The sequence below is a fragment of the Centroberyx gerrardi genome, chromosome 5, assembly GCF_048128805.1.
Source record: "Centroberyx gerrardi isolate f3 chromosome 5, fCenGer3.hap1.cur.20231027, whole genome shotgun sequence".
In the NCBI taxonomy this organism is placed as follows: domain Eukaryota; kingdom Metazoa; phylum Chordata; class Actinopteri; order Beryciformes; family Berycidae; genus Centroberyx; species Centroberyx gerrardi.
In genome coordinates, this window is record NC_136001.1 from 26,226,455 (window position 1) to 26,241,003 (window position 14,549).

General features: G+C 43.8%; 1 protein-coding gene across 1 annotated transcript in view; it reads left to right on the forward strand.

The window, feature by feature from the left end:
• The first annotated feature begins 10,198 nt into the window (after positions 1-10,198).
• lrig1 (leucine-rich repeats and immunoglobulin-like domains 1) overlaps positions 10,199-14,549 on the forward strand; it is a 41,757-nt gene continuing 37,406 nt past the window's right edge. The window contains exon 1 of the mRNA XM_071915614.2: positions 10,199-11,258. Coding sequence (XP_071771715.2) covers positions 11,056-11,258 — 203 coding nt within the window. The 5' untranslated portion in view covers positions 10,199-11,055. The remainder of the gene's footprint in view (positions 11,259-14,549) is intronic.

The following is a 14,549-nucleotide window of genomic DNA, read 5'->3' on the forward strand; positions in this document are numbered from 1 at the left end:
GATTCTTGTTTTTGGTTTCATAATTCACACTAATGAGATTTTCCTACACTCTGACTTGTTCAAAGGTGTACATACTGTACTTGGAGAGTACTTGGTGCGTGTACATCCGTGCATGTCTTCGTCTACAGTGTGTCTGTGCGCGTGTGTGTAGGATGTGTGTGTGTATGTATTTTGGCTCTCCGCTCCGAAGCTCTCAATGTGAGCTGAGTACACTGTTTGATTTCTTGGTCTCCAGCATTCCTCCTGCGCCAGCTCCAAAGAACAAAGTGGAGGTGCATGCTAAAATGTTATGAGTGTCCATCGAGAACTTTTCCAGCTGGATCCAAAACCCCGACCGAGTTTCTGGCTCTGCTCTCGCTCCACTTTATCTCCAGAGCTCGCTCTTTTATGGAGGAGAAAAATTCATATTAACGGAGGGAAATCTCGCTTTACCTCTCCTGCTTATTCTCTCGCTCCCTCCCTCCTCTGTCTCTTCTCTCTCTCTCTCTCTCTCTCTCTGTCTCTCGCACTCCTGCCTTGCTGTTTCACTTTCACGGTGTTTGAGGGAGGAAGACGCAGAAGTGAGTTTGCAGGCTTCAAAGCTAAGTTGCGTGGCGAGAAGTCTCCTCTGCTGTAAAGGAACTGGGCATACATCACAAGCAGCGAACATCTGCTAGGCAGTTTACACAGCACCTTCAGACTCTGGCTGAAACTCAGCAAAGCCCAAATGGCCTTTTGTGATTGTGTATTCATTTTTCCTACTTTACAAATGCAGAGAAATGCAGTATATTTTCAATACACTATAAATCAGACTATATTTCACCTATTTCATCATTCTGTATATCATATTGAGGATCCAGTCTGTAAAAGTGTCATCATTTTGTCATTGAACTCTACCCTTGTGACATAGGCTGTAATTTTGGGCTGCCTAAGAGTGTCACTTTTTGGTTTTAAACCTCAAGAACATTGGTTCACTTCTATATTTTGCCACAAAATGATATTTAATCACAGGCTTTGAGCAAATCCGAGCTTGAAAAAGCTTAAAGAATCTCCGTTCAGGCAGTTCGTAAACTTGTTGAAAGATTAGGAACCTCCCAATCAAACAGTGTTAGTGCAGGCCCAGGGCCCGGGGGCTGAGGTGGCCATTGTGAATAATAGGGGTGAATGGTGGAAACTGCCATGCTGGGGGACGAGGGCTTTCACTCACTGTTTTCAAGGGCCGTGGCCTGACTCAAGTGTCCTCAGCTGGGCTCCGGGTTAAGCCCAAGCGGAGAGTAGAGAATAGTGAAAACTCTTTCCCTGTGGTAGCCATAATGGGTTTGTGGCCCGTGGAGTCCTGGATGTTAAAGCTAAGTGTGTAGAATCTGTCATTTTCTCTTTTTTACTTTAGAGTAGATGTAGAATTTCACTCCCTGTGCAATCCCTACATAGAGGATAATTTACCTCCTGCATTTCTCTCAGCCCGAGAGAGAGCACGCGCACGCACACACTCACACACACACATACGCACACACACACACATACACACAGCCCCCAGCGCTGCTCTGTGGGTCCTAAGTGTGCATAACATGGCAGCCATTATCCTATTAGCAGCAGCCGAGGCCTGGGGGCAGGCAGGGGAGCAGGAGCGAAGGAGGGAGGGAGGGAAGAAACTGGCATTAAAAAAAAGGAGGTGGAATGGTAGGAGGGAGGTGAGCAGGCAGTCCAGGCCCAAGGAGGGAGGCAGGGAGGACAGGAGGCCGGCAGATATCGATGAGGGAGGCAGGAAGGAAGGAATGAGAGAAGCAGAAGGGGGGAAAACCAAGCAAGCGAGCAGACATAAGCTGAGCAGCTGTGGCTACAGGCGTTCACCACTGGAGAAACCACTAACATCAGAGTGGTGGAACCAGAAGGACCAGGAAACAGATTAGCCAGGGTCAGGCTTTGGGCTAGGGAGAGAAAGAGAAGTGGGGTATAGGAGTATATGAGGAGAAATGGAGGAGAGTAAGAGAAACAGAGTGATGGAGGTTGGCTCTAAAGATGATACCAGTAGTGCTGCAATAAAGATATATCCACAAAACACTGCAGATATCTACTTATATATATATGCAGTTGGAGACCTGTTGCATGCATATCATTGCTGCCGTACTAAGCAAGCATTTGAAAGCTTCTTTTAAGTACTTATTTTCTCTTTCAGGGTCAGCAGAGGCCCTGCCAAGCTTGATTTGGCCAGCGTCCGCAGATCCCAGCTCCAAAGTCAATCTCCCCTTTGAACTGCCCAAATAATGGACTTCTCCGACCGCTTCATTATAACATGCTAATTTCCATTATGATTGATTAAACCAAGCCGCTCTTCTTCTCTGTCACAGGCCAACCCTAGGGGCTCTGCGCTCAGTGGGGGCATAACGATGGGCTTAAGCAGCCTCTGTACCCTCTCCTCCCAATTACCCCCCCCCCCTCCCCCTCCCTTTCCCTCTTTCCTTCCCTCCCTAACTTCCATTCCTCACTCTCTCTCTCTCTCCGCATTCAGCTAGCCTGTCCGGGCTCCTTTCACAAGGTCTCTATTGAGGCCGGGGAAAAAGGCTCAGCGGCAGCAGCTGGCCACTCTTTTCTCCAGGGCAGGTATAGAGGGGCTGGGAGCTCTCTGCATGAGCGAGCCCCGCTCCTCCGGCCCCATTCAGCACTGCCGCTGCCTCCCCTATTCACCAAAGGCCCTACTTTGTCAGGAGCAAGGGAACGCGGAGAAAAAGGAGGGATCACCCTTTTCTCTCTTTGTATTCCCCATAGCTATACAAGTGCTCCCAAAGCCGCCGCTAATGAGTTGGCCTCCATAGTGCGGTGAGTGGAGAGAGAGGCAGGTTTATGAAAGAGGACCGTTTGATTAATTTGGGTTCATTCTCTTCGCTGATGGAACGTCGATCTCGCGTTCATTAGCGTACCGGGTGGCTTCGCTTTTTTTCAGTGTGTTTGTGAGCCTGCTTTCGAATATTTAGAGTGAGAGCTTTAGCACAGCAATCAGAGTCTTTATGAAATGTACAAGTGCAAATTAAGATTGCGGTGAACTGCGTTTTTACTGAATCACAGTAATTGATGTGGTTGAGGGGGAAAAAGATTTGTGTCCAAGTGATTCCAAATAACCATGACTAAACCTGTTTGTTTAATCCTTTCCTCCTGTCCCTATGACTGGAAAACACACACACACACACACACACACTCCACAGCATCAGTTAACACACCATCTAATTGCCATTTCTCCACAGTTAATGATACACTTAAGATAATGTAATGATGTTGAATGAATTGCTCGTAAACATATACGACGCACACCAAGGGAGAGGCCATATGGTCCGCCATGCAGTAAATGGGTATCCAGTTACTTCAAATAAATTGAATTTTCCACCTCTGGCCTGTAGTGCCATTGAGCGTGTTTGAAGACCTAATTGAATTTAGACTGGGGGGTCATTCTGATTTAGCTGGCTAATTAAACCACTCAGTGGATGTCTAAACGCTGTGCTTATGTGTATCCAACCATGAACTGTGGCGGGTCAAGGGTAAGTCTAGTGATTTTATATTCCATGGGTTTAAATAATGTCATTTTAAGAGCTCAGTGTGAAACACTAGCAATGCCGGGGCTGAAAAAACGGCTCTCTAGCGTTAGCTTTTACGATAAAGCACCTGTGGTTGAGTACGGAGAGGGCGCTGGGTTCAATAATTCAATAGGGAACAGCAATAATTATGTTCCATACAACAACAAAAGCTGTGTTTAACCCTTTCTTAACAACGGCAGTTCAGTAGAAAAAGAGAGAGGGAGAAAGGGAGACAGCAAGAGAGAGGAGAAAGAGAGAAAGGAGCGATCGAGATCCCTCCTTGGCACTAATGCATTCACACTAAAAACACAGAAACAAAGAATGCTGGCAGACAAAAAGCTGCTTGGCCGCCGCAGCCGCGCTACACAGAAGTCACCTTTCAAAGAGCCTCAACACTGCACATTCCTCTCCTGGCACCGAACAAAAACTGTTCCAGGCCATCGCTTCTTTTATGAAATATTCTATTGACAAGGCCTATTAAAACAACCATAGCCAAATAAACAAGAGAGTCACCCTTCCCCGCCCTGTCTGTCAAAGGAGCTGAGCAAACCGAGAATCCGCGGCTTCAACTTTTGTCTCGGCGGGGTGAGGATGTGAGCGATGTGGACACAGGTAAACACCTGTTGAAAAGAAATGGAAACGAGCTGCCATCTTGGCCCTATACTTTCAACAATGCGTGCCTTCACTGCGGCTGACACCGCGACTTGAGGCGTGCAGGCATAACAGAGCGGGGCGAGCGCCGATGGCCACGCCTCACCCCCCCCTCCCCCCCCCGTGACCGAACAGGTTAGGGGAGGCGGCGGGGTCGTCTCTCATCGCCAGCCGTTAGGCCGCCGAGCTGCGAGCCTCACCTACTGACAGAAACTTGGCACGGGCCGGCTGGATTCACTCTCCTCATTAAACAAACAGCGGTGAGAAATGTAAATGTTAGTACACACTTTCAATATAGGTGAAAAAAAAGAAGAAGAAAAGCCAGAGCCTCGGTGTTTGGACACCTGCAGTGTGTGGCTGTGTTGAGCACCAACAACCACACACCACACTTAAGCCCTCTTTATTCAGCCGTCTCTTTGTTTTCCCCTCCTCCGTTAACAGGTGTGTAGCTCGCGACCTGGGCCAAACGCCTGTTGTTTCCCCGTAGTCCCTGAACAGGTTTTGGAGGCCAGCGTCTTTCACCCGATTAACGCCGATCAGATCCCCGTGGAGGCTTAAACTCCCTGGAAATCATTTAAGTGTGGTCTCCATGCAGTCAACAGGGAGAGGTAAGACAGAGCCTCCAGTACAGTGTGTTGGCCAGGAGGGTTTGTGTACATGTAGAACCTGGCCTCTTGCCCGTGAGGACATTACTCTATCAGGGTGTGCGTGTTGTCCTCTCATATTTTCCCCCTCTCTCTCTCTCTCTCTCCATATACCTACATCTGTCCTGCTGTGTTTTGTTTTTCTCCCCCCCCCCCCCCCCCCCCGTGTTCTCCCTTGTAGGCCACGCATCACGCCACTTAGCAGGCCGCCTGGTATCGACAGAAATGCCCAAAACTGTCTCTGCTTCCCATTAGCGAGGCATCTCCACGCTCCCGCAACACCCGTTAGCCATCCAGCCCCAGTACGATGAGTTGGCTGCGTTTCACGCCTCTCCTTTTTATTGTTGATGAATGGCTGGAGCAGATGGTTTGTTATCTTTGAAGATTCCAGTAAGACGAGCGTGATGAATCGCTCCGGGGCCTCACAGATCCACCCCACCCCAGCCCCACCCCCCCACCCTCCTCTCACCACCACCAACACATCAGCCTTCCAGCCGTTCAAAAAAAAAAAAATCTTGAATAATGTCAAATGTGAAAAATATGTATTGAACTCGTCGAACACACCTCAGGAACTACCGCTTGGCATTTCTCATACCGGGCCCGGCGTCTTCGTGTGTGACACCTTTCACTTTAACCACGTCTGCGTTGGCGCTTTCATCCCATTCCAGCTGTGTAAACTCCAATATGGTTGGTGTTAAAAACATCCATACAGAAAAAAAAAAAAAAAAAAAAAAAAAAAGACAAGCGCTCATCTGGTGCAGTCATTATCCCCTTTACAACGCACTCTCATGACAGACTCACGTCCACTCGTCTCATCAGTCACGACTTCACACGGCAGCGCGCGGGCGAATGGGGGCCGGCTGAGTGCGAGGAGAGGGCCAGTTATGGTAGCGATGGCAGTTAATGCCTTCCGTACAATGTGAATTCTTTGTAGGGCTCTCTATTTCCCAGATTATAAATCAATCCATGCCCGGGGAGGAATATCCCTGAAGATGGTGCCATGTGAAATGTCTGAGGCCTCGGGGGTGAGGAACCAGTGTCTGGAGAGGGATTGCACACTTGTGCCATAAATTTGTGACAGACACAGCATGACCACAGTCATACTGTAATGCTGCGGTCGCTCAATAAATGTAACACCGCAACCTAACAGTTTGGGCTGGTGTTATTTATTCATTTTCTAAAATTCATTTTTTCTACTGAGCTATTATGAAATAGCCCACTCTAATGCAAAAAAAAAAGATGTGGTTTATTTGACTGCAGCTTTGTGATTTATCAGCTGACAACAGGCTCTTACAGTCAGGTGGGACTGTTTGTCTGGGCCAGAATGCCTCAGCTCTTGGGACACTCTTGTGTTATGTGAACAGTATGTAGATATGAATGCTTTGCTATTTTCTACTACATCTTTAAGACACCCATCAGATAAGAATCATCATGAATAAACTGCACTAAATAGAAGAAATGTGCCCTTTTAAAACACAATGTATCAAATATCAAGTGATATATCGAGTGACATTAAATCAAACTGACAGTATCAAACAATATTTAAATGTTATCATCTTAATTAGGCTGAATTCACGAAGACAAGCCACAAACTTCCACATTAATATCGAGCCGGTTCTTTCCATAACCTGAGCTTGGTGTATTGGTCCAAATTTTAACCTGGTATTTTGTTGGCTGCGTTGGTCACACAAAAGCTATTTGTGTGCCAAGTCATTCACAGCAGGTCATCCACCAGATAAATCACATTAAAAGACGTGTCAACAGTCCTCTCAAAATAGACACCAAAGTACCTGATCCAAATACTGTATCTGTTGAAGGAGCATCAAAATGCAGGGCTGTGCATACTTGGGATAGCTGCGATTGTAGTCCTGTCACCTGCAACTTGTGCTGAAGATATGTAAGGGACACAGAAGGCCTGAAATGAGAATGCAAGAGTAGGCCCGATGGATGAAATTGGCAAAATTGGCTTTTAAACCAAGACTGTTTGAGATTTTTGTGGGGAATGGATAGATACTCAGATACTGTAGGTAGAGTCAGTCTACACTGACACTGTGGCAAATGTTGATGTTTAAAGAAACATTCAGACATTATGCAATGTCATTTTATACCACATCATATACCACATGTTGCAGAAGAATATACTTATACATTATATTCGGTAACACTTTACAATAAGGGTACACTAAGTTAAGGGTTAGTTAATGCTTAATAAGGGTTAGTTAATAAGGGTTAGTTAATGCTTAATAAGGGTTAGTTAATAAGGGTTAGTTAATGCTTAATAAGCATTAACTAACCCTTAATTAACAGTTAACTAATGTGTAATTTATTAATGTGTTCATGTTAACTAAGGTATTAATTTATACATGATTTAATAGTTTATAAAGATGACTATTAAATAATGTATCAATTAATACCTTAGTTAACATAACACCATTAGTAAATGATTACCAGACACATTAGTTAACTGTTAATTAAGGGTTAGTTAATGCTTATTAAGCATTAACTAACCCTTAATTAATGTACCCTTATTGTAAAGTGTTACTGTATATTCAATATACAGACATTGTAAAATCATATCACACCATATCTATATATCAAGGCAAGTGCAAGTTATTTATGCCAATACTTAAACAAGACTACTGGACATAGTCAAAAGGCCCTTATCCTAAATGACCATAACACACTTCCTATATGTTTCAAGTCCATTCTTGTCAAACGAATACACATTTTAATGGGTAGATATGATAATGAAGGTGACATTATCAGGGTATACAAGCACCGTTGATGGATAAACATATTGACAAAGTTAGACTTTATGACTAAGCATGTTTTTTGTTGTTTTCCATAACCAGTAAACATGCTTTCTTCCCTAAGACATCTCACACTTCAGTACAGCTCCCCACAAGTCTCAATTCTCCAAGTAATAGGATTTTGGGACAAATTGCAGATTTTGGTTGTAAAACAACAATGTTTCCACTATAACTCAGTTTTCCATCACCGATGAAGTCATGTTTTAACAGGGTCTCATTTCTCAGATATTTCCCTTGCTCATGGGGGCTGTAGGCCTCACCTGTGGGCTACTGTGCTCACTCACACACGCATGATGCAACGTGAAACCTTCGTCTGTTCATTGGAAAAAGAACGAGGAACTGTGCCACTGAACCGCCTGCAGTGCTGCAGGTGTGAATATCTCTGTCCCCGCTGCTGTGATTAATTGCATTGAATCATGGGACCTATCCCAACACGAAGCCATCACAATAGCTCTGACAAAGTCAATCAATAGGACCTGTCAGTGCCAGGAAAAAAATGTGACGGGAAGAAGTGTTCACGGGGCCAAGTGGCTGACAGGCCCACCAATTTATCACAGATGTGCATTTTTGAGACAACGGGCGGACGTGACTTCACCATTTGGGAAGAATTATGTGCTATCATGAGACCATTATAGGGCACACTCAAATGGTGCAAAGATCAGTCTGGATGCACAGGACACACAGACACACACTCAAGCATGGGTGTGCCCACACACACAAGCATACACACCTTGCTAAGCACACAATCACCCACACACACATGCACGGACACACATGCACAAGCACATATTTGCCCAACTCTCAGATGCACAGATACTCATATGCACAAACATGCACACACACCCACACACTGTCATGTACAAGCATATGCACATGTAATTTAGCTGAAGTGAGTTGAACTAATGTCCCTGGTGGTTGAAATACTCTTTTATTTCATTCAATAGAGAGTTTTGAGTTAGACTGATCAATTTGATAGCACAGCTGTCTATGAGCTGGGGCAGCGCTTGTGGGTTTAACACTAGGGTCAAAATATATAGGCTAGCAATTGCCAGCATTTATGACACACACACACACACACACACACACACACACACACACACACACACACACACACATACACACAAGGGAATAATATAATTTCTTTTCACTGATCAGAATGATTTTTTTTTATTACTCTTGAATTTTTCCTCATTTAAATGTGAATGATGGTAAAAATTCTTGAATATGTGCTAATTTGAGCCTTAAAACAGTTTGTGGGTGCATGAAATATCAGGAAGTTTAAGAGTTTACCAAAGTATTGCTTTTTCATTAGTGATACAAAAGCAAATAGTGGAGGCACACTTATTATTATGATTATCATTATTATGATTATGATGATGATGATGATTAGTAGTAATAGTAGCCTAGTAGTAGTAGCACATATGTTAAGAGGTAAAATACCTAATAAAAAGTAACAAAATATTAACATAGGAAAAGTCTCTGTAAATTTGATTTTTTTTTTTTGCATATATATATTTTGGCTATAATGCTTAAGAAGCAATATGTGTATTTTTTTTGTGTTTTTACCAACAGTTGAAGTTGAAACAAAACTGTGTGATAGGTGTGATAGGCAGACCTAGATTTCTTTCTCTGTAAACACAAAACTCCACACTCTCGATAAAGCATGTGATTAATGTGTTAACATTAGATGAAACTCCAGTGATTCCCTTGGGAAAGTGGCTCCTTGCAGCAGCAGCAGATAACAGAATAATGTATCCCATTAAGGCAAAATATTTAAACATATCCGGAAAAAAACCGTATATACCTAGCGTGACGTGACATCCCGAAAAAACTCTATAATATTCCTACGGGACTTTATAAGGGACTTACAGTGTGTCTGTACTACTTCCCCTAATAGTGAGTTTACTGTGACCTATTGTTATCTTTTTTTTCTACCTCATGGTATCACTATAAAATTCTCGCAATATTCCCATAGTTTCGCTGTGATATGTGTATAGTATCCTACAAATGTACTGTAGCATTACTATAGGCCTAGTTGCTTTTTTGTAAGGGATTGCAGTTTGCTTTCTCCTTGAAATTGTTTGTGAGAATATTTTAGGAAAAACAAATACTGTTACATTATGTATTTATTTTTTATTTTTTACTATCAAAGTAAAATTTTTAACGTTGCATACAAGCACTTTCAATGAAAATTGGTGAAGGAATTCAAACCAATTATGTTATTATGGTTTGTCATTATGCGATTATGGAGCTTCATCCTGGTCGCTGTCCCTTTAAGAAGCAGTGAGAGTGAGAGGAGGTGGTGCGGTTTCACACCCCGGGGTGGGAAACATGGGCGGGGCCAACGACTGCTGAGTGACAGCCGCTCACTGGCTCTCGAGCTCCGCGACGCCTGAAGAACCCGTAACGGCCAATGAGATTAGGACTTGGCCCGTCCGTCAAATCGCAGCAGCCAATCGCAGCGAAGAATGGGAGGACCCTGGAATCGCTGTTGTGCATCCAACGTGGGACTACGGAACGATCACCCTGAAAAAAAGGAAAAGTAACTCAAGAAAGGAAAAAACTCATGGTGGTGGCAGACGGTCGGAACGGGGGTGGACTATATTTTGCTATTAATCGGATCGGCTAGATTTTGTGACCGCAGACTGCACCTGATAAGATGTTGGTTTAGGTCTTCTTGGACGGAGAGAGTGTGTATTTCAAACTTGGGATTATTCGACTAGAGCAAAGTGGTGTTGCGATTTGGACGATATGCAGCGCTCGGCTTGAGAGACCAACGCTGGAGTTTTTCGGCACTGTTCCTGCGGGTGTTAACTTATATGTTGCATTTTTAACCCTGCAGTACAAAAACTATAACATCGTCAGAAGTCACATCGCAACCGTGCTGTTGAGCTTTGAAACAGCCGAGGTAGTTTGGACACTAGTTTTAGTGTAAGTGTTCCGTTGATCAACAGTTATTTTGAGATCTATCCGGCGGCAGTGTGTCCTGTACGTTACCATCTTTCTGCTGCATGTTTTCAAACATGTTCTTCTCAGAAGCAGTCGTCCCACCAAGAAAGGAACATAGTTTTTAGCCTTCTATGGACACTTTCTTGCAACTTACATTTAAGTTTAGGCCGAAAAACAAGTTTACTGTAGCCTAGTTTTTACTGTGAATCACCTTTGATTTTCAGCCCGCGTCGGACACCAAAGGAGAAAGTTGGACTGGGAACTTGTGTCCTAAATGACTGCTGTTTGGAGGGGAAAACATTTGACTGCACCGCTGCTGTTTGTAATAACCTCCTTATTACAAGAAGGCAATTAATGTGCTATAAAAAGCACCCGAGCTCCCCGAAGCTACACTAGTTTTCCTATTTGGATACGAGGAGAGAGCTCGGCGGCCGCGCTATTAAAACTGGATACAAAATGGCGGCGTCCCTGGGACGAATTGGATATGTTTCTCACTATGTTTTTTATTTAGTTTTGTCGGTCGAACTGTTAATCAGTTATGGATTGAGCTCGGACTTGCCGTGTGCCCAGAACTGTACGTGCAGCGGAGATTCAGTGGACTGTAGCAACCTGGAGCTGACAGCTACACCTCTGGACCTTCCAGCCCGGACAGTTTCCTTGTAAGTAAAGCGCCCAGTTGCCCTAGCCTATTTATTGACCAGCCCATAACGGGATAACAATGTTTCCAAACACAAAAGTGTGAAATAACACAGGGGCTCCCAAACTTTTTTTTGTCAAAGACCCTCGTATAAATATATATTAGGCCGTGGACCCCGGTTGATAAGATTTTCCACCCAAGGAAACTCGTCTGAGAAGATTTTTGTGGTTATGGTTTATTTTAGAGTTGCATAATTGCCTATACTGTATGTGGGGAGAGTGGAACAGATAATATCAAAATAGTCAACCTTATTCGTTCTCACATTGGGCTGACTGATAGTGAGTGAATTAAGAGTGAAATTAAACTTACTCATTTTGCTGGGGACCCCCTGTTACCCCATCAAGGACCTCTGGAGGTCCCTGCACCCCACTTTGGAAAACATTGGCATAACACACTGCCAGACAGTATCTTTTTGCTCAGGCAATCGTTACCTATTATAAGATTGTAACATGATTGGGTTTACGCAATCCAGGAGTTTTCACAAAAGTCTTTGACAACAGAAGAATCCAGCTATGATTCAGGGGCAAAATGGGAGTCAAACTTCGTATTACAGAAAGTTTTGTCTGTTGCAAAAATTGTCTTGTCTGCTTGATGACTAACAATACTTTTATTTACAGCAATGGACAGGGGGAATTTGTTCCGCAAGAGGAGGGAGGGTTACACATGCACATAGACAAAGTTGTCATACAGTATTCTGCTGGATGGCACCCACTGGTTGGGGTGAAATGCCTTGCTCAAGGGCAAGTGTAGTTATTATTGAGGATGGGGAGAGCGCTACTCTCTCAGCAGTCTGCCTTCAAATTGTCCACACTGTAGCTTCTTCATCTTCCAGACTTCCACTGTCCACGCAGTCTTAGAGTGATTTAACTGGATTTAGCCTCTCATAATAAGCTTCAATTTAAATTGCTTTTTTTAAAATTTCATTTGTTTAAAAAATGTAAAATATTGCGGGCCAAAGTTTGTTATCAACCATTGCAGTGAGTGAATTATGATATCTTGGATAGTTTGGCAAACTGAAAACTGCCACGGAGATGCTACACATTATTCATTTGTTCATGTTAGGACAAACAAACCATTCCCTCAGGGTGAGTAAATGGATGTCAGTGTCACAGCATCCAAATTGGCTTTATTCAATGAGATTTATGACAGATATTACCCTAATCCTTGATTTGGTTCTGCTAGCCATAGTTCACAAATTAGATTTCTAGTAAATTGAGCATGGGTTCCTCAGGATAAGACCGACAACAATTGAAACCCTGTCTGCAGGTTAATTTAGGAAATGAGCCAATTTGGGAACAGTTTCATGGAACGTCTCCTGATGTTCAAGTAGCCTCCGCATTCATCAAGCTGAATGACACAATTTATTTACAGACAACACACTGCTCTGTCCTCCCAATCAACATTTTGGCTCTCACCGCAGTATATTATAACTGGCACTTCCAACGGCAGTTGTGAATCCTCAAGGACAATTGGGCTTTTTTTGTTGGGAATTTTCACCTAAATCACCAAATGGGCTATTAGTGTGTGTGTGTGTGTGTGTGTGTGTGTGTGTGTGTTGCTGAGAGCATGGGGTTAAAGACCAAAGGCCTGCAGACTCCTCTGGCTCCCAGGTTCCTGTGTTAGGCAGTTTATCTTCCCCTGGGAAGTGAGGAATGCAACTTTTAAAAAGTCCTCTAAAAACATGAATAACGGCGCTTGTGCCCAGGTAGCCTCGTTGCCCCTAAGCACCACTTGGCCAAGTTCAAGTGCAGGCGCTGTTTATCACACATGTACGCACACACACACACACTGCTCCCACTGTCTTCATGGACAACGCACAACTAGGACAAGTGTCCCATTTGAAACAGCTGGCTCTAAACCTTTTGGTGTGTGTGATACTAGGGGCCTGCGTGAGCCGTGTCTCGCTCCAAGTCTACTCGTATTATCTCGGCCAACCTTATCGGTCAAGATTTAAGGACCCGCAATCTTGTTGTTTTCAAAGGGAATGGTTTTATGGCTTTGAATTATCTTTTAAAACACCTAGGTTGCATATTTCCTCACCACTTGAGATAGTCCCATTATGTTGGCAGGTAGCACAAAGGGAGAGAGCTCTTTTCTTCTGGGGTCTGTAAAAGAGCCAGATTAGTAGATGATTACTGTAAACCCAAAGAGACAAGTGGGGAGGGTTTCACTTGTAGCTGAATGTGATCCCATTAAAAGGTACCTCACGCCAAGTCCTGTCCACTTGAGTGGATGAAATTACTTTTTGTGTTGCGGGTTGAAAGTTGTTATTTTAGTTTGTGTGTATTGCCTGTGCACAAAAAGTGTGTGTGTGTATGCAAGCTGTGGGTGTATGAGTTACGGGCAAAAAGGAAACTGCCACTTACACCTACTTACTTATTGGCATGCGCTCTTTTCTGCCCTTGGCACATCAAAAGCCAGTGCCTTAAAAAAATCTAAATGCACCGTAATAAGTGAAGAGATAAGATGACTTGAAGGTGACAGTCACTGTGGACTGCTCACTCCATAGCTGGGGCTAACTTTATTTATAATCCAGTCATTAAGCATTGCTACACACAACGAGTTGATAGAGCAAAGTTTATAATACAGCGCAACAATAATAGGATTATATAATTAATAGGATAAAACTGTGTATTGGGAACTATAATGCCTTTATCCTAATCCCAGCATAATGCAATAAGATGTTCAAAATGAGTCAGATCAGAATTAATTGAAGCCAGAGGATGAAATGAAAAGAAAATGTTAGTCCCACTTGTAGATGTGTGATGCATGCAGACAAGAGGTGCAGTAATGCATGATGTTGGGAGTAATACCTCTCTATCCATCCTCTAACACTTCTTCACTGCAAACGGAGTGAAAAAGAGTGTCCGGTCGCACCACGCTGGGGTTTCACACCAAATGTGTTTGTCCATCCCTACCTCCGGGTCTCTGAGCCAAGTGAAATTAGTGTGGAATCAACTGTCCCTGTTATGTTTAGCCCAGGGAGGGAGCAGCGGTAGCGGTGGGTCAGTGTGGTGGCGGGGTGGACATTATTATTGGGTGTCAATAAAAACAAGCCATCGTCCGCTCCCACAGTCCGCCTCCCTCTCTCTCCCCCTTAGCGCAGTGATGTCCTTTAGATGAGCGCAGGCTCGGAGTAAAATCTCATCAACCTGGAACACATAGGCTATATTTGTCAAATATGGCTCATGCTTAACACTAAGTTGCTCTTATTCAGCAAAGTAAAATCGTAGTAATAAGCTTTTTTTCACAC